Genomic DNA, 21,117 nt, shown 5'->3' with positions numbered 1-21,117 from the left:
TTAAGAAAAGCATATTTTTACTTATAATAATAAATGTAAAAAAGAAAAAATAATAAAAGCGTATTTTAAAAAAACAGATTGCAATCTTATTTGCACACTATTTCTTCATACTGCTGTCATAATATTTACGAAGAGTTGTTACACTAGAAAAAAATGTCATCAGTAAAATACTTTATTTTATTTAATTATAAGTCAAAAGTTTATTAATTTGCAACTGAGCAAAGCAATCAAGCACAAAAATAAAGTTTCCTATTAAAAAGCGCCCCTAAATTTATCTTCATAAGCATCCTCTGAACAGCTCCCAATGCTCCCAAGATTGAAGAACTTTAGGAGAGAAGGATCAACTTCCTTTCTTCTCTACTAAACACCCCAGTTCTTAAACTTGCCACTACCTATTATTAAAGCTATATTTGGAAATGGTAAATTTAACTCATAAATGGTTTGGTTGTCAGTTTATCTGAAAACATTTCAAAGCACACAGCTTTGTATACCAGGATTACCATGCAAGGAAACATCAAATATGAAAGGGGAAACAAGCTCATCATTGCTATAATTCCAGGGTTGGGTTCCAACCCCTAACTGTTAAAAACTTTGAAGGATGTTTTAATAGTGCAAGGAAATGGGGATTCTTAGAACATCTTAGAATATATTAAAATCGGCCGGGCGCGGTGGCTCAAGCCTGTAATCCCAGCACTTTGGGAGGCCAAGACAGGCAGATCAGGAGGTTAGGAGATTGAGACCATCCTGGCTAACACGGTGAAACCCCGTCTCTACTAAAAAATACAAAATCTAGCCAGGCGAGGTGGCGGGCGCCTGTAGTCCCAGCTACTCGGGAGGCTGAGGCAGGAGAATGGCGTAAACCCGGGAGGCGAAGCTTGCAGTGAGCTGAGATCCGGCCACTGTACTCCAGCCTGGGCAACAGAGCCAGACTCCGTCTCAAAAAAAAAAAAAAAAGAAAGAATATATTAAAATCATAATTGTGCATAGCTGTTGACTACCCACTTCTAGAAGTTTATCCTAAGAAGAAAATATCATATAAGTTTTCAAACAATGTATGCTCAGGAATTTCACTGTAGTATTTTATATAATATGAAACAACTGAAAACCACCTAAATAACCCTCAACAGGCAACTAGCTAACTCATCACAGATAAACATGACCAAGTTTATTTAGCCATTACAATAATTACATATTTCTATCTATTGTCATGGATTGACATGTTGGGTGAAATAGATGCTCCAAAACAATATCCTATAAAACCACTTTATATGAAACTGTGTGTAGAATACAGTTGACCAATATCTTAATGATGACTGTATCTGGATTATGTGATTTAAGATTACTTTTACTTTCTTTACACTTTCTAAAAGTTACGTTATTAACATTATTTTCAATTAGGTAACCTCTTTACACTATGAAAAAACAATAACTTTTCATTTTGGAAAAATTTAAAAAACAACTTTTCCCCAATTGATGACAATTCTGTAGTACAAATAGCGGCCAGGTGTGACCAACTGAGACTTTAAAAAATAAGCCCCAAAGTCATCAGTCCTATGTATCCACTGCCTTTTTACAGAGCAGATTGTGGGGCAACTACTGGGCCAAATTCCCTTCTCATCAAGTGGCTTTGGGAAAGAAAGCATAGGAGAGATGACCCTGGTTTATCCTGTATCTAGACAGGTCACTCTAGGCTGCTTTCATGGCTGGATTGCGAACTTCTCGAGGCCTGGGAAAGTGTTTTACTAATTTTTTCCTGTCTTCAAAGGCTAGCATAGACACAAAGTAAGCAGTGAATCTGTAGAATGGGACTAAAATAAACTGTCATGCTTTGTTTGCTTCTGCACTATCAAAATGGCTTTGGGGAAGCCCCTGATCAAAACCTGCCTATAGGGTTTTGCTTTACATACTACAGGCACCACTCTCAGCAAAAGTGAGAATAAAGAATTGGAAGATAAAATTGCTTTATCATCTAATTCATTTAAGCAATTATTGTCTTGAAGGGAGAGTCCACATAACTTCAACTACATAATCATATAGACTACTCCTTTAAAAATTATCAGCAAATCCTCTAACTGAATTCAGACACAACTGTCCCATCATCTGAATGTATTTTTACAAATATGATGTCTCTTGGTTTGCTTATTTTTTCATCAGCAGTACAAGAGATCAATTTTATTATACTGTATCAAGATTAAGATTTATTTTATATTAGTATTTATGTTCAAAGACATTATAATATATAGACATATAGTCACCTAGTATCATTGAATGACAGTGGGGATAATACTAGAATGATTTTAGCCTTTTCATATCCTATTACCATGGTTACTTTTTTAAATCAAAGCCCCAGAGATGAGAGATACTATCATAATCTCTTTAGAAAAAACCTTTTGCTTAGCACAGATCACTTATAGCTTCTTTGTGTTCCAAATAGGAACAAACACACACAAATGAAAATCCAGCACAAATTCTCCTTTTGATATGACACACACATTAGTATTAGAAAAAATAATTGAATGAAATAGTTTCTCAAGATTCACAGAACTGACATGAAGTAACTGCTCTTCACTCTAGCTATAAGTTCATTTCTTCCCAGAAGCAATGTTAGCAAATTCCACTCTTAGGTAACAGCTAGACCAACTAGTAAGATTGCCAGTATCATTATTTGCAACAGTGACAACGGGGAACAAGCATTTTGTTATACTGGACATTGAATGATTTACTGGCTCAACCTAAGTAAACTCGTAATGCTGGGTAGTTTCCTTTACCTTGGCCAGATGAGAGTTGATCCATTTTGTGAAAGTTCGTTTTTGTACTATCTCTTGCTCATCTAGAAGGAAAAAGAAATCTGGTTAAATAATGTAATATTTCATGAAGTTGTATAATGAGAAAAAGTCCTAGTTATACAAATCTGGAAGGAATTGTGAAATAGTTTTCTCATTCATTTTACCAATTATTGTCTTGAAGGGGAAAGTCAACAAAAGTCGACCTGTATAATCATATAGACTATTCCTTTTAAAATTATCTGCAAATGCTTTAAAATTTGCCATATGTTAGCCCTATGTTTACCTTCGTCCACTTATTTAAAATTCATATACTTCAACAAACCTGTTAAAAATAAAAATTCACCAAGACCACTAAGTGCTGAGTTTTATGCTAAGTGCAAAGGAATACAGAGGGCTGAATAGGGCAAGGTCTCTGATATAAAATATCTAGAGGTGGAAATGGACAAGCAAGGGCTATGAATAGCAGAGGGTTACAGAGTAATGCAATAAGATAGAGCTGTATACATGTAGCACTAAAGGAACTTCATCCAGATGGGAGTGTGGTGACTACACCCTGAAGTGACCTCCAAAAATTCCCACCACATGGAGTCCCCATTTTTATGCTGGCAGAATGTGGGCAGAACCTGTGACTTGTGTCTAGCCAATAGGATATGACAATAGGATGAGATGCCACACTTGTGATCATGTTACTTTACGATACTCCAGCTTAGCTGACTGGAATGAGAGATTCTCCTGCTGGCCTAGAAGAAGCAACCAGCCAGGTTGTGAAGTTCCTTTGGAAAGGCTCGATGGCAAGGAACTTGAGGTTCTCCTCAGGAGTGAAGTGCAATCTCACTGAACAGCAAGCAAGACACCAGGCCCTTGTCAAACAGTCACAGGGAATGAATTCTGCTAACATGGTGACAGAGCCCAAAAGTGGGTTCTTCCGTAGTTGAGCCTCCAGATAAGAATGAAATCCAGCTGATGCCTTAGTTATAGCCTTGCAAGACCCTGAACAGATAATGCAGCTAAGCTTTGCATGGACTCCTGACATGCAAACATTTGGAGATAATAAATGATTGTTGCTTTAAACTTCAACGTTTGTGGTACTTTGTTAGGTAACAAGAGGAAACTAATATAGAAAGGGAAAGAGGTAGGGTTTGTGAAGGCTTTAATTAGAGGTTTGAAGAGATAAAAATGATGTTGGTAGTTTGACAGGAACAGCATTGAATATGTAGATTGCTTTGGACAATACGGCTATTTTCACAATATTGATTCTTCTCATCCATAAGCATGGGTTGCTTTTCCATTTGTTTGTATCATCTATGATTTCTTTCAGCAGTGTTTTATGGTTCTTCTGGCACAGATCTTTCATCTCTTTAGTGTATTCCAAGGTATTTTATTGTGTGTGACTATTGTACATGGGGTTGCATCCTTGATTTTGCTCTCAAGTTGTAAGTTGTTGGTGTATAGAAATGCCACCAAATGTTGTACATTGATTTTGTATCCTGGGAGGGGGGTGTGGGCTGAAAAACTATCTATTGGGTAATATGCTCACTAAGCAGGTGACAAGATCATTCATACACAAAACTCAGCAACACACAATTTAGTCATGTAACAAACCTGCACATGTAATCCCTGCACGTAAAATAAAAGTTGAAAAAAAAAAAGAGATAAAAGCCACAGAGAAGTAGTTTAATACCTTCAAAAGAAGAAGTGAATTTTATCCACCCCACCAGCATGTACTGAGTGTCAGCTGTTCACAAACTAGTAAACACTATGTTGTGCGGGGCATAAACAAGAAATAATTTCAATCCCTCGCCTTTGAGGGATGATACTCAGATCTCTGTCTTTGTCTCTGACCTTGTCTGTGCTTCAGCCCAGACCATTTGCTTGTCTACTAGAATGTAAAGCCCAGGAGGACAGCAACTTGGTTCCCGATGCCTACAAGTACAACCAATAAGAATGAATGAGTGAAGAAAGTAAATACAAAACCTTTTAATTTGGAGAAATTTTGAATCTATCTATAAAATTGACAGAATCCATTACCTCTAATATATTTTAACATGCTCTTTAATTTTCAAGTGTATATAAAAATCAAATCAGTATAAAAATAAGTAGCATTTTCTGTATACCAGGCACTGACATTTAGATAAATCACTTTATATTTTAATTATCATTTATTTATCATATATTACATATAATATTATATATGTACTAATCCATTAATTCTTGTCACAGATCTATGAGTGGGAACTATTATAATGCCCATTTTACATAAAAAAATGTCAAGACACTGAACTACCAAGGTCATCCAGTGGCAGAGCCATGCTGTAGACTTCAGAAATCTAGTAGTACACTCTGCCATTATACTGTCACTCAAGGGTAGCATAAAAATTACCACATTCATCTATCAAATATTAATCTCATGAAAATTATAAATTTATAGTTCAAATTTTTTATCCTGAGAAACTTTAGGTTGTATAAATAAAGTTAGGTAGCAGCAAAACGATCTTAACTAATCAAGGTAGGTTTGATGGAACTTGGAACTTTATAATGCATAAAATCCCATTCAAAATCTAAAATAAACACAGATTAGATGTAAATTGTTTATACTCAACTTGAGATTATACATTCTTTTATAAACATCACAAAATACCACTGTTTAAAAATGTTAATATAAATTGGCATAATATGTTAATGTATACTGCCATAAAATTAAATATATAATCTGATGATATATTACTTCTTAATATAAATTGTTATATTTTCACTATTATAACCTTTAATGAAATAACAATACCATTGTAACAATTTCATCTGATGGTAAATCTCTGAGTTTATAGTTAGACTTCAGCTAACTGCCCTTTTTTCGGAATCCTCGAATTATCTTTTTTTGTAGCACAGCATATATTTAAATGTCAAATTTTTTACGTGTTTCCTTTTTTACTATGGTTGCAAAAACAGATTTTACAAGGTCCTACAATTCACTTTTTGTATTATCAGACTTAGCTGAATTCTAAGTAAATATTTTTCTGACTTTACTTACTATTTTCCTAAAAGAAAAAAATTTTTTAATTATTCAGCAAACCCTCATTTTTTATGTAAAACTTGAAAAACTTACTCCCAAGATTTGGTAGTAAAATCTGATACCAACAACATAAAATGTTTAATTTGTGGAAGTAACAGAAACGCGCAACGAATGTCTATCAACTTGTGTTAAAAGTTTAATGAGCGGTGAGCCCGCGGAGTATACGCCATGAACAAAGCTCACCCTCCCGAGTTGAAAAAATTTATGGACAAGAAGTTATCATTGAAATTAAATGGTGGCAGACATGTCCAAGGAATATTGTGGGGATTTGATCCCTTTATGAACCTTGTGATAGATGAATGTGTGGAGATGGCAACTAGTGGGCAACAGAACAATATTGGAATGGTGGTAATACGAGGAAATAGTATCATCATGTTAGAAGCCTTGGAACGAGTATAAATAATGGCTGTTCAGCAGAGAAACCCATGTCCTCTCTCCATAGGGAAATTAGGTCATATACATTTTCATATTAGACTTTTTGTTAAATAAACTTTTGTAATAGTCAAAAATGCTTTCTCAAATGTTCTGAATATAGACTATTAGCTCTCATTCCAATTTTTCCTAACATGAATTTTCCTGGTTGACACTGATATCAAAGGGTTTTATGCATTAAAGTAGAAGAATCTTATTAAATGTGAAAAAAAATGTTTAATGAGCAATAACATTTCCTTTTAGTGCTGTTGACAAGGAACAAAATGAACCTTCATGACGAGGTCTATGAAGTTATTAAGTACCGTCATGCACTGCATAATGATTTTTCAGCCAGTGACAAACCTCATACATGACAGTAATGCCATAAGATTATAAACACAACTGAAAAATTCCAGTTGTCTAGTGACCTCCTGCCACTGTAGGGTAACCCATTGCCTTTTCTATATTTAGACATGTTCAGATACACAAAATACTTACCATGTGCTACAATTGCTTACAATATTCAGTACAGTCACGTGCTATACAAGTTTGTAGCCTAGGAGTAACAGGCTATATCATGTAGCCTAGATGTGTAATAGTCTATAGTCTCTAGGTTTGTGCAAGTACACTCTACAGTGTTCCCACAACAATGAATTCACCTAGAAGACAAATTTCTCTTTTTTTTGAGACAGAGTCTCGCTCTATCACCCAGGCTGGAGTGCAGTGGCGCGATCTCGGCTCACTGCAAGCTCCGCCTCCCGGGTTCACGCCATTCTCCTGCCTCAGCCTCCTGAGTAGCTGGGACTACAGGCGCCCGCCACCACGCCCGGCTAATTTTTTGTATTTTTTCATAGAGACGGGGTTTCACCGTGGTCTCAATCTCCTGACCTTGTGATCCGCCCGCCTCGGCCTCCCAAAGTGCTGGGATTACAGGCGTGAGCCACCGCGTCTCAGAATATAACTCCATCATTAAGCTACACATGATTTTATATGTCATTATATTTAAGAAAACAGTTTAAATGTATTTAACAAGTAACAACTTTATTAACAATGTTTCTGTCTTCAGCTTTTCTGCTTGAGAAGAGTTATGAGAATTCAGACCAATAGCAAAGGCATCATAAAATGGATGAGATGACAGCAGCATCAGGGTAGAGGAGAGGTGGGGCTGGGGAAGCCATACTACAGTGTGGGTGCCGTACAGCTGTAATAGGCTCTGATTTAAGACCAGTTTTTGGTGTGGGTGATTATTACTGGGTAGAATTGGTTCAAATTCTCCTTCTCTCCTATAACCTAAATCGTAATAGGTTCCTAAAGGCCAGACTGTGTAACATTAAAAGCAACAACCGCAAGCGAGTTCCAAAAACTCTCTGGGTCCTTCATCCTTGAGGCTCGCATTGCTTTCTGTATTTCAAAAGCAGTTGGTCCTACAGACCTCAGGAACTGGAGTCTGCTGAGGTTATATAAACACCTAGCTCTGGGTAATATCATAAGGTAATATCCCTCTGTAGAAATGAGTAAAAAAATAAAGGGTTCTGGCTGAGATATTCAATTTCTGTATTCCTGTGCCCATTTTTAGATATTTTCTCAGTGTTTTGCCATTTCAGGGCAAGATCATGACACACAACAAATGCACAAATGAGGCCCAATTTAGCAACTGTGATTCCATATGACTATTAAGAAATGATCACAGCTGATGATAGTTCATGATTTTCTTCCTGATGAGTCATACTAATAGTCACCTGTGGGCACTACGCAATTGTGGTTTACTCCAGGTGACTTAAACATGTACCTGGAAGCCCAGCGATCATAATAAAAGGTGGCTTGGGTTATTGTGCAGCCATTGCAATCAATCACAAATAATATACTGTCTAGAAACATATTAAATACACTTTTAATTTTACCATACACAACAAATTTACCAAATTTGTGATGTAAAACTGTGTCACAGGGTCTTATGACCACTAACTTTTAAATAGATTTACTAAATTACAAAAGTATTAAAATAAATGACAATATCCACTTAATGGATGGTATGTTTAAAATTCAGATAGTAAATGAAATTAGTATATTTTAATATATTGAATACATTCTTCCATAATAATTTATTTCTGAGAAATATAGCATTTCACGTATTAGTAGGTACATAATAATGCATAAGGTATTTGCATCAGAATCATAAACTATCATAAAGAGCAAAATAGTAAATTTCTAGAAGTATCCATCTGTAATTAATATCACATTTAATATATATATACTAGGAAGAGTCCGGGTGCTGCAGCTCATGCCTGTAATCCCAGCACTTTGGGAGGCCCAGGCAGGAAGATCACTTGAGATCAAGAGTTTGAGACTAGCCTGGCCAACATGGTGAAACTCTGTCTCTATGAATAATACAAAAATTAGCCAGATATGGTGGTGGGCACCTGTAATCCCAGCTACACGAGAGGCTAAGGTAGGAGAATCACCTGAACCTGGGAGGCAGAGGTTGCAGTGAGCCGAGATCATGCCACTGCACTCCAGCCTGGGAGACAGAGTGAAACTGTGTCTCAAAAGTTAATTAATTAACTAATACTAAGAAGAAAGAAATGCTGTTTATGTAAATATATATAGGTAAGCATGAACTTGCAATCTCTGACATAAATAAATAAATAAATAAATAAATAAATAAATGGTACCAGGCATTGATACATTTATAGGAAATTGCAGTAGGTTATGATAAACTTTTTGGGGCTTTCTTTTTGCAGATTATTATGCCTGATAGGTTGCTTTAATGATAATGATAGCTTAAATAAATGTCTTAAGGATTTAAATTATCTAAAAATATAAATGTAAATGTTAATTTAAAACAAATCACACATTTAAAATCATATCGTTCCTGGTAGTATCTAATAAAGATTTTTCATCATTTTTGGTGCAGGCAAATACACCTCAATAAAATATTGGAATGAAATTGAAAAAACAGACAAATGCAGATTGAATTTCTTCCCACAACCAAATGATGTGACTACAAAGGGGGAACACAACAGCAAAGGCATGGAGTGACAAGGTAATGATTATTAATTACCAGCCACAGTCAAATGACTTGATTTGGGATCACAATTATACGGATTGCATATCTACAGTTGCTAAAATCAACGCTAACTTTATTATATATGGGTAGGGACTAAAGTATATTGAATAGTCCAACACAGTAAAATGAACAATTTACAGGTGCATATAACTACTCAATGTTAAAATTTTAAAATTGAGTATATGAATGAAAAACATTTACAGGACCAGGTGGATTTCCAAATACGACCAGAAATCCTTCCCATTTTGATTAGCACATCCTTTGCAATGTGATCTTATTGCCCCTTCTCTTAGGATGTGGTCTCACTTCCCCAGACCTTGAGTCTGGGCTGGCATTGAGATCTGCATTGATCAATAATATGAAAGCAGTGATTTTAAGTGACATCTGAGGTTAGGCCTTAAGAGGACTTGAGATTCCACTTTGGCTATACTGGAATTCAACTCTGCTCTGAGACCTCTACACAAGGAAGCTGCTCTAAGATCCTCGTGAATAAGAAGTCACTTGGAGGATAGATTCTAAACCTCAAGAATAAGTAATAAAAGTACAAACTGGTGTGATGAAGATATATTCCTATTTTGGGGGATTGGGAGGCTTTACTTATTTTTTTAAAACTCTACTGAGGTAAAGGGTTAAGCTGTAACATACTTCTTTGATGTCCTCACCCTTTTTGGCTCTGTTTTACTATAGCCCCTGATTTGTTGGTTATGTTAATATTTGTAGAAAGAGGTCTTGTATTTGCTGCATCATAATGACATTTGTACTACTTTGGCTGGTTTAAGTACAAATGAATGAAACAACCATTTCTCCTTTAGTTGACTTTACCCTGATTTCACCTAGTGTTTCAATGAGTAAAAATACAGCTTAAAAAAAGAAAAAAAAAAGAAGTCACTTGGAGGAGAACTAAGGTACCTCAGATGGCAGCCAGCAACAGCTGCCTGACTCATGAGTGAGCTGCCCTGGACCTGCCAGTCCAACTGATTCCCCGGAGCTGCATGCAGCCATGTGAATGGGCCCAGGCACAGCTGGCAGAAGGAACATTCAGCCCACTCACATAAACATGAGAAATCCTAAACTGTTGTTGCTCCATGCCACTAAGATTTGGTGGTGGTTTGTTGCACAGGAAAGGCTAACCAAAACAGAAATTGCTACCGGGAGTGTGCTGTTGCTCTAACAAAAATTTAAGTAAGACATACGGCGTTGGCCTTGGGACCAAATACGGGAAGGAGAGTGGAAGGACACGAAGAGCCTATTAGTGGAAGCTGATTGAGCAGTGAGGGAACCGCCATTGGAAATTGGAGAAAGAGCCGTACGTATTTTGTATATTATATATTCTGTCACCTGCAGTAACTTGAACTCATGATTCTGGCTAGGGAGATTTCCTTGCAGAATGGTGACAGTGTCCATTGGCTTCTTTTAGCTACACATTATAAGGTGCTGGAAGAGACAGAAATGAGCTGTTTCATCTGCAGGCACAAGGCAGAGGAAACACAGAGGCCTAGGATATGATGAATTGAAAAATAAGATGTTTTGTTATTCCTAGTCTTTCCAAAAAAAAAAAGATTTGCAAAGTAAGAAAAAGCTTCAGGGTAACAGTAACTCAAAGGTATGACTATTGTTAAAAACTCAAGAAGAGTTTGACTTGTTTAGCATATAAATGATATCACATAGTACCTTTCATTCTGTATCTCACTTATTTAATTTAGCATAATGTCCTTCAGGTTCATCCACATCATTGCAAATGGTAGGATTTCCTTATTTTTTATGGAGGAATAATATTCAACTGTACGTGTGTGTCACATTTTCTTTATCTGTCATAGATGTGTTAATTAACTTGATTTTGGTAATCATTTCACAATTTATATGTACATCAAACCATCACACTATACAACTTAAATATATGTAAGTTGTATTCGTCGATTATACCTCAATAAGGCTCGGGAAAAAGAGAGCATTTGGAAAGATTTAAGGTAGCGCCCAGTTTGACCTTCCCAACTAGACAAACCAGCTTCTAAGCATCTTAAGGAGCACTGCCCACAGCAGCCTCATCTGTGTCCAATAGTTGTTTCAAAGTTGAGATTTTCAAGTTGAGATATGTGGAGTTTAAATAAGTCAAACACTTTCTGAGTTTTCAACAACAGTCATACCTTTGAGTTACTGTTACCCTGAAGCTTTTTCTTACTTTGCAAATCTTTTTTTGCAAAGTTGAGTGCACAGAATGCACTACAGACAAGATTTTAGGAAGCCACAGCTTTCACTGAAGGGACAGTACCATTCCAAATGAACAGGAGACTGGAACCACAACTTTGTGTGGCTAGGAAGAAGGCTAAGGAAACTATCAGTCACAATCCTGAGCTATTTCTTACCAAGATAACAAGGAACATGCCTTGCCCCTGGATGAAAGGAACTGGCCACATGCGGCTCACTGGATTTCAGAATGGCTGGACCACAATTGCTCCCTCTGTTCAATTCTCTCGCCCCTTGGACAGAAGCATCTATTGCAGTGACCGCACTCCTGCCTCATCACTTCATATTGAAGAATTGGGGAGTGGGTAACTTCTCTTTTAGTTTACGCGTCTACGGATTGAGAGAAATTTCACCTGAGGAACCTCATCTCTATCTGGGCAAGATGCAAACAATGGAACACAGAACTTAGAGCTTGATGCCAAACCGAAGGCTGCAGGAGATTTTGACACCTTGAGAGTGGATGAATGTATTTTCCATGCAGGAAGAAAAAAACAGTAGCAACAAGAGGACAGATTTTAAATTATGGCCACAAAATCCTCTGGTCCAACTATGTATCCTCTTTTGTATGATGACTTTGTCCTTCCTCCCATCCAGGGGTAGAATCAATTTCCCTTCCCCTTGAATCTGAACTCGTATGGTACTTGTTTAATTAATAATGCAGCAGAAATGACTTTATGTCATCTGATCTAGGCCTTAAGAGGTCGTGAAGTTTCTGTTTTAGCTGTCCCGGATCTCCATCCTAAAACCACTATGCAAAGAAAGCAGTTTATATTAGAAAATGTTGCCATCTGTGCAAGAATTCAGATGTCCCATTTGTTAGCTAGAACTAACCACCAGGCACGTGAATGAGGTCACTTTGGATCTTCAAGCTCAGTCAGCCCTGCAGATGAACTCAGCCACAGGTGAACCCAAGGGAAGTCAACAAACTGAGGCCTGAGACTTCAAGGCTGATGCTTCTGATACCTCCTCTCTCCCACATCCAAACATACTTGATATAAATTCCTTGTGGAAAGAAAGCATTTTTCTCAATATCGCATTCCTAAAGATCAGCCCCTGCCTGGTATATGGTCTTATATATGTATCCTTATGAAACCATCCATATTTAACTGTGAACTAACCAGCAAATCCACATACTGTGAGAAAGGATGAATTGTGTGTGACTGGCTTAAGTCACAGAATTTTGGAGCAGTTTGTTACACAGCAAAGGCTAACTGAAATAAAGGCATTTACGTGTGTGTGGGTGGTGGGGGTGGAGGGGTCCTTCTCCTCCTGCCTCACTCTGTTTTCCATAATGAAAAGATTCTAGGCTTAGCTGTTTGGGCCTGTCTCCTAGGCTTTTCCTGTTCTAATCAGACAAGTAATGGATTAAAAATTGCAAAGAACAAGGGCAACCAAAGTTACTCTACATGAGTTCTGACATGGATTGATGGGAAGGGACAGAGGAGAAGAGGAGAGAAAATTAACAGCTATCTACAGCTGTGGGCTTGAGGGAAAAGATAAGAGAATTTTTAGGGAGTCTTGCCTGTGTAGAGTCCTCTAATGACTGCTTCAAATTTTTTTTTTCAAGCGAATGTCAGTAAAGACTTACATTGCTCTTAAGACTTTCAGAATTGGACTTGCATTTCTTTTGTATTTAAAACCAGTGGCTAGATTGAAAGAGTCTAATTTTGTTAAAGTTACATTTGCAAAATGTACCATTTCACTTTAAATCTAAGGCAGATAGAATGAAAGGAATATAATTATCTCAGCTCCTAAGTTAGAGTTTCTCAACCTCAGCAATAATGACATTTGGGGAAGATGATTCTTTGTCATGGGAGGCAGTCTTAAGCATTAGAGGATATCTAGCAATGTCATTGGCCTTTACACATTAGATGCTGGTAGTACCCTATACCCTAGTCTGACCATCAAAGATATCACTAGACATTGCCAAATTTCTGCTGGGGGTAAAAATCATCCCAGTTGACAACCTCTACCTAAACTTTTCATTTATGTATGACAATGGGCATAAACCAGTGTAAACTTTTGAAAACGTATATAACATTACTATGACTATCAATGTTTAAACTGAGTTATTATTGTCCAATACATGACTCCACAGTTATTACCATATTGGGCTATTAACACAATTTATGTTTGTTTAAGCAGAAATCCTTTACCATGAGATATATCTATTTGAGAAGTGACAAAATATAGTAAATCTGAGACTTCTGCTGAAAGGCTATATAGAAATTACACAATTTTTCGATTATGAATTAAAATATCTTATGATGTCTGAAATTATGTCATTCAAATCTGGAAAGTTTGGCCTTATGTGGTGGGCAGGTATGAGTGGGAGAGGGTGTATAGATCCTGATAGTGTGTTCGATTTATCTTACAATTCTAAACCTCTAAAAAATATTTTAGAACTTTATAAAGCAAAATCTATTTTTTAAAAAACAAATATTTTAAAAATCTTAAAATTTACAAAATTTTAATATATCTGTCACAGTGGTGCAGTTATACAAGGACACACATATTAGAAAATGTACTAGGCACTGGGTTGGCTTCTAGGGCAACAACAATGTGGAAATGCTGTCATCTCACGAAGAATTTGTCTCATATGTGTCGGGGTGTGGAAGAGAGGAGGGGACAGATGCATCAGCCTTGAAGCCTTGGATGGGCCTCAAGTTTGTAACTTTGTAGCAAATAATTTGGTAGCAAAAAATTGACCTGTAGTAAATAATTTGGTAGCAAAAAAAAATGACCTGAATTGAGAAAACGCTATTTATAGTCTTTCATTATCCCACTTAATGTGAAAATTCATACTTTTCTCTGCAGAAGTACCAACGTCTTTGATTGCAAGGTGCTGCCACAGACCCTGATTGAGAGTGAACCATAATAAATAGTATGTGTATCAAATTACGTTTCTAAAATCCAAAAGATTCTGAGTTTGAAAACAAAGACTTACAGAAAAAGGGTTGTGTGAATCACACAGAAGTGCAGGGATGGAGATGTGCACTCAGAGGGTAATAATCACAATAGAGAGAATGAAGCAATCAATACAACGGGAGGAAAAACAGCACAGCTTATTGTGGCACTTCAAACCTTTTAGTTCTAAATCAAGACCACATTTGAATAGTTTCAAGCAGAACTTTTGTAGATTTTTTTCCTGATACCTTTTTCTTCCTCTATTTTTGTGTATAATGTTGCAGAAGACAGTGATCGGATAGTAAAGTAATGAAAATACCTTTTACCTCTTATCTGTACAGCACTTGAACTTATTCATGTTTTGTATACATTTCTCATTTGGGTTCTCACAAATAACATGCCACATACACAGAGAGGATCACTAACGTGGATGTGAACAAGGAAGCTAAAGAGTAGTGGGGGTGAGGAAATATGCCAAAAATCTAGAAACTAGAATGAAGGCTGAAGAGTTACAGAATAATGACCAGTGTTTAAATAATCAGACTCCTACCCTAATCTAATTTTGACCAGATCGATTTGCTGATTATTTAATTCACTTATTTAATAAATTCCACTGTGCCCCTCACGTGTCCCAGCCATTCTGCTGACCAGCTGTGGATGCAATCTGAGAGGATGGGTTTGGTTCCTGAGAGTCCAGCAGGGAAAACAGTAATCAAAAAGAATTACACCACAGTCCAGGTTTTGTATATGCAAAGAAAAGTTAAGAACAGCGACAAGAAATATATCAGTAGATTTAAAAACTATCACTGCTACATGATTAAAGATTATTCTGGTAGAAAACATGAAAGCCTACCCTCCCACTGTTTGCTACGATGGAAGCCAAGGAGAAAATGCTGCCTTTACATCTAAGAGCTTTCCTACTGAATTACCTATAAAGGTATATATTAATGAAAACACAAAGACAACTGATCTCTTAGAAGACAACTGATCTCAGAGGGCACAGAAGCCTTGAGAAGGACTTCAAGCTGAGGCTGGACAAACTTGCCACATGTAGCCAGCTCCCTCCTGTAAAATGTTGCGTCTCTCGCTTTTGCAAGAAAGCCACCAAAACTATGAAATATTTTCCTGTCATGAGCTCTTAGCAATACCAGGGCAAGAGAAAGAAAGGGAGTCTTGAAAAATGCCCTGAAATACTACCTTCATACAACCACTTTATTTTAACCTGAAACTGTATTTCAATCCTAAGAGTTTCAACCATTCAAAATACATTGTTTTGTGTGGAATAGGGGAGAAGCAGGGAGAAAAGCTGGTCACAGTGTTCATATATTTTATGTCCAACATTTAGTCTACACTTTTAAAAAACCCACCGTTCTCTCAAATAAACATGACTGTTCTCAGAGAGTGCTTTCAAAGTTTGGTCGTTGCTTTTCATCAAATTACTGTCTTAAGTAGGTTCAGGATTTTACAATCTTACCTTTTCACATTTTGGGATTTTGCATTTCAAATTACTGCTAATATTATTTCTTATTTCTTATTTTTTATTTTATTATTTCTTATATATAAGAAATTTTTTTCTTAAATAAATAATATTATTTCTTATTTCTTATTTCTCTCACCCTGTGATCTAAATGTTCCTTCTCTCTCTCTCTCATAATATATATTTATATTTATATATTTACATATTTATATTACAGATTTATATATTATTTTCTCAATATCCAAGCACAGATACAATAATTTGACACAATTTCACTTATATTTTATACTGCCTGTCTCCTTGAGAAGATGTAAAGAGAGCTACAATTTTAACAACAAAAGTCATAAATCTTAGATGGAGATGAAATGAAAAACAGCAAGCACCTGAAAGAGTGAACCTGAGAAATAAGGTCAAATCATAGAGTTTGAACAGCCAATGTTAGAAATTCCAATCTCAAATTCAACCCCCAGCAAGTAATTCAATGAGCCACTTGGAAGACCTGCACTCAGTGGTTAATCCCGAACAGAGCACCAGGTGGTGCTGTTGCTTTCGGCTGCTTCAGATCTAGCATGGTATTAGCCACGTTCCTCATAATAGAAGATCCACTGGACTCCAAAACCTGTGGCCACAGCGGCAGCTGCAGGGGCTTCCACAAGAGACAGCAGCTGGTGGGTGTCACAAATAAATTTCCTGAGTGTCAATCCAACCTCACATGCTAAAATTTATTTGTATAGTAATGAATAATTTTAAAGGTCACTTTTTATAATAATAGATATCTATGTTCTACTTAGAATGTATGTGGCAGCCATATGTTGCATATATTCACTATACATATTATCTAATTAAAACTTTGCAATAACCATGTGAGGAAATATCCTCTACCCTCACCAATTTTACATGTAAAGAGACTGGAGCAAACGAGGTTCATCAACTTTCTTGAGGTGACACAGACACTAAACGCGGAACATGGATATCTGTCTGCCTCAAAAGCCCATACCTTCAATTACTTCATTCTACTCTCATGTCCAAATTGCCCATTAGGGTTTCCAGAATAACTTTACATATCACATCCTATCTGGAGATAGGCAATGTAGACACAATTCCCAACTCACAGATGAGGAAGCCGTGTCAGAAATGGGTATCTCAGCAAGCAAGTGCCAAAGTCAGATGAAACCCTCCTTACTCCCTTTCCCCCTGTACCATATTAAAAATGACATGGCCAGAATCCAGCTGGTCGATAGAGCACCTCCAAGCTAGGCCATGATGCTCAGTTATCTTCCTGAGCTACAAACTATAAAGAGTTCTATCCAGGGACAACTTGACCGCCTATCCCCAGTTCTTCAACCTTGTCTATCCTCATTCTCAGCCCATCTTACTACTGCTTAAGCCTCCTCAATAGAGCAGGAAATGTTTATGGGAATTGGCTCACCTATGAATCCACAGAATAATTTCCCTTTCACATGTCTGTATTTGCATCTGCCTTTGGTGTTATTATTATACCATGTGTCATAGGTCAGGATAACAGGGAAACAAATTCTAGAAGCAATTTTATCAGCAGGAGGTTTTTTAGCATGTGGTCTCAAGAACTGAAAACTTTAAGTGTGGAGAAGATGAATAGGACACTGGGAGATGCTGGACTCATGCAATTATGTAGCTGAAGCTAGGAGAGTCTTTCAGAGATGAAGGCAAGGGGCTGGGACTTTGCATTCAGGTATTGGCCAGTTGCTGGATATGGGGTGGCCCTGGGAGGAGGTATAACTTGAGAAAGGCAGATCCCCGGGGCTGAGGACCAGTCCTGGGGAGAGGCTCAGCTGTGAGTCTTTAGCAGGCAACACTTGGAGAGCTGGGAATGAGGGCCTCAGAGCTGAGGGGCATGGTCTGCACTGTGCCCCAGGCATCTGCTGCACTAGCTACAATGTTAACTACTAAATTCTGAAAATTTAAACAGTCCCAGTAACAATGAAAATAGCAGCACAGTCCCAACAATAATGAGATTTGTAGTTCTCATTAGTTGTATGCTATGTTCGATATACTGCATTCAAAGCGGGTGAAGATTTGCTCCTATTTCTATTTGGGACTACAGCCAAACACCTGACCACCAAGAGATGCTGCCTCCTCCATTTATTTCAAAATGAACAAAGTGTTCAAGGCCCACTTTTGTACTTTTCTGAGGACTGGATCAAAAGTCTGAGGGCTTCTGGATCAAAAGATCGACAGTGCAAGGACAGGGAAGGGACCATAGCTTTCTTGAGGCAGCCAATTCATGGAGTTCTCCAAACCATCTTAGACACCTTAGTTTTTCGATCAATTTCTTACTAATTCATATGCTTCCTCAGTTTAACCAACCAAACTTGGTTGTATATTTCTACCCTCTGAGCCTGCCTGTCTGAGGTACCATTTTACTTCTCTAACCAGACAACTTTGGCAGCCATTATCTAGTTCTGCCCTCTGACCTCCATATCATCATCCACCCTTTGCATAATTATTTCTCCTGAATATGATGCTGTTTTTCCAGCTCTTAAACATCATCACCCAAGAGCCTATACAAATAAAAAACATGGATTGCCAAGTAGTGGCATGTAGGCAGAATCTGGGCCCCAAATGTATTTTCCTTCATCAGCAACCTTCCAAGAAAACATTTTAATTTAAAAGTTTGTAGGTACAACTTAAGTTCTAATTTTTCCACAGGCCCATCACTTTCTTTTGTCTTAAACCAGTTACTTCTCAAATCACCAGAAGGTAACGGGGTTTAAGACATCTTAAAAGAGGAAGACTTATATTTCAAATACTCACAAATGGGAAGTGAGATGTTGAAAAAGCAACATGATGAGAAATCTTAGGAAGGGCAAAGAAGTAAAATAGAGACTCTTGATTTTAAATAAACTCATATTTTTTGTTATGATTATTATATCTTTGTTATAGATATGTTATGTCTTTGGGGAAATTGGAAAAGATATTCTGTTTACATTCTCAATCCCTTCCCCCAGTATAAGCATACATCACATAACTTTTCAGCCAATGATGAACCACATGAAATTATAATACTGTATTTTTACTGTACTTTTTATGTTTAGATATGTTTAGACACACACATATTTAACATTGTAGTACAATTGCCTACAGTGTTCAGTACAGTAACATGCTATTCAGGTTGATAGCCTAGGAGCAAACAGCTATTAACACATAGCCAAGGTGTGTAGTAGGCTATGTCATCTAGGCTTGTGTAAGTACCCTCTGTGATGTACGCACAATGACAAAACTGCCTAATAATCCATGTCTCAGAATGTATCTTCATTGTGAAGCAATACCTGATTGTATTTTAAATTAGTATACGTTTAAGCAAGTACATTATTTCGCTGAAACCCAGAACAATCGGAACCCAAGAAAAGTTACTTGCAATGATGTAAAGATATGAATGAATTCATGTAATCTGATAAATAACAATATAACATGTTGGTTTTATATATAAACAAACATCATAACTAAATTTCAATGAGTTATAAGAATGCATAGTATATATTATATAAGATTTTAGAAAATATGAGAATCTATATCCAGAGCAAGCTTGTTATCAGTAAATTCCATGTAGCTAAACCGGAATAAAACTTACTGTTGTATCTACATTTGTTTCCTAGTAGGGAAAATGGTTCAGTTACCTATGTCCTCAAGGTTATCACTGAAGAAAAACTGCTGTGATACCAGAGGAAAACTTGAGAGCATCTGGTTATCATCCTATATGTAAACATGGTGAAAAAGAGGTGAAATTCTGAGGCATCCTCACATTTTAAAAGAGATCTGAAAACAAAGTGATATCAGCAAGATGGCAGAATAGCAGTTTCCAGGGCTCATTTCCTCAGAGACATCAATCTGAACAACCCATTCATATGCAACAAAAATATCTTCACAAGAGCTAAGGAATATAGTGCCTGAGTAGAGCACAGAAATAAACACATACACTGAAGAGGGTATGAAGGACAATTTCATATTATCCACCCATATCACCCCCTTCCCAAGCCTGTACAGCATACCATGGAGAGATAACTTTCATATGAGGGAGAATAGTGAAGTGAGCACCTGACTTCACAGTAGACTCCAGCACTTGCCCCAGTGAACTCTAGTGTCAAGTTGGCCCCTTCAGACTGAGGATTTGGGCCTGCCCATGCAGATCTATGTTTCAGGACTGCCCTCGTAGACCCAGGTGCCAGACCAACTCCAGTACAGGAATGCCCCCATGTACTCAGGCCACAAGTCCACCCCAGTGCCTGACTGTTGTCTGTGGACTTAGGTTTTAGGCCATCCTCCACAGACCCAGTCACCAGGCCCACCCCAATGGACCATAGTTCCAAGGTTGACTCCCATGGTCCAAAATATCAAGTCAGCCCATCTGTCCCCTGACCAAGACATCAGGCCAGCCCTCCCAAGGATTTCAGTAGCATCTCTATCCATGGACCTTTCCAGCTGACCTTTTCAGAATCCTTGGTCAGGCTGACTGGTGAAGGGCTTTCCCTTTAAGGCCAGTTGAAGACTGGCAAATGTGCCTATGTCTTCAAATGCATAGGCACCAGCTCAAGGCCACAACAAACCAAATGTCAGAGAAATATGACACTACCAAAGGAGCAAATAAAGTACCAGTAACTGACTTAAAGGAATGAAGATCCATGAATTGCTGGAGAAATAATTTAAAATAATCTTCTAATAAAGAAGCTAAGTGAGCTAAAGGAGAACACAGAAAGGCAACTAACCCAAATCTAGAAACAACACCTGAAAAAAATTAGAAGTTCAACAGAGAGACAGAAGCCATACAAAAGAACCAAACAAGAATTCTGGAGCTGAAGAACATAATAACTGAACTGAAAAAATTGCATAGACACCTTCAAAAGTAGGCTCAATCAAATAGAAGAAAGAATTAGCAAGCTTGAAGACAGGCTTGACATTATTCAGTCAGAAGATCAAGAAGGGGAAAAAAGGATGAAAAGGGAAGAAGAAAGCCTACGGAGCATATGAAACACCATAAAGCTAATCACTATACATATTATGGGAGTTTCAGAGGAAACAGAGAGAAAGAAGAAGAAAACTTGTTTAAAATAAATAATGTCAGAAAACTTCCCAGATCTAGAGAGGGAAATAAACATTAATATCTCTGACTACCAAGAAC

At 37.3% G+C, this 21,117-nt stretch overlaps 1 protein-coding gene and 1 pseudogene across 3 annotated transcripts in view; one reads left to right on the top strand and one right to left on the bottom strand.

The window, feature by feature from the left end:
* Nucleotides 1-21,117, bottom strand: part of SYNE1 (spectrin repeat containing nuclear envelope protein 1) — a 528,817-nt gene that overhangs the window by 429,907 nt on the left and 77,793 nt on the right. For both annotated transcript variants that reach the window (XM_025384518.1, XM_025384520.1), the window contains one exon: nt 2,769-2,830. In XM_025384518.1, the coding sequence (XP_025240303.1) occupies nt 2,769-2,830 (62 nt within the window). The remainder of the gene's footprint in view (nt 1-2,768; nt 2,831-21,117) is intronic.
* Nucleotides 6,007-6,365, top strand: LOC112623842 (annotated as a pseudogene). Its single transcript, XR_003119215.1, has one exon. The product of XR_003119215.1 is annotated as a small nuclear ribonucleoprotein G pseudogene (transcript).

Source organism: Theropithecus gelada, chromosome 4, assembly GCF_003255815.1.
Source record: "Theropithecus gelada isolate Dixy chromosome 4, Tgel_1.0, whole genome shotgun sequence".
In the NCBI taxonomy this organism is placed as follows: domain Eukaryota; kingdom Metazoa; phylum Chordata; class Mammalia; order Primates; family Cercopithecidae; genus Theropithecus; species Theropithecus gelada.
This window is presented reverse-complemented; position numbering and strand designations above follow the sequence as displayed.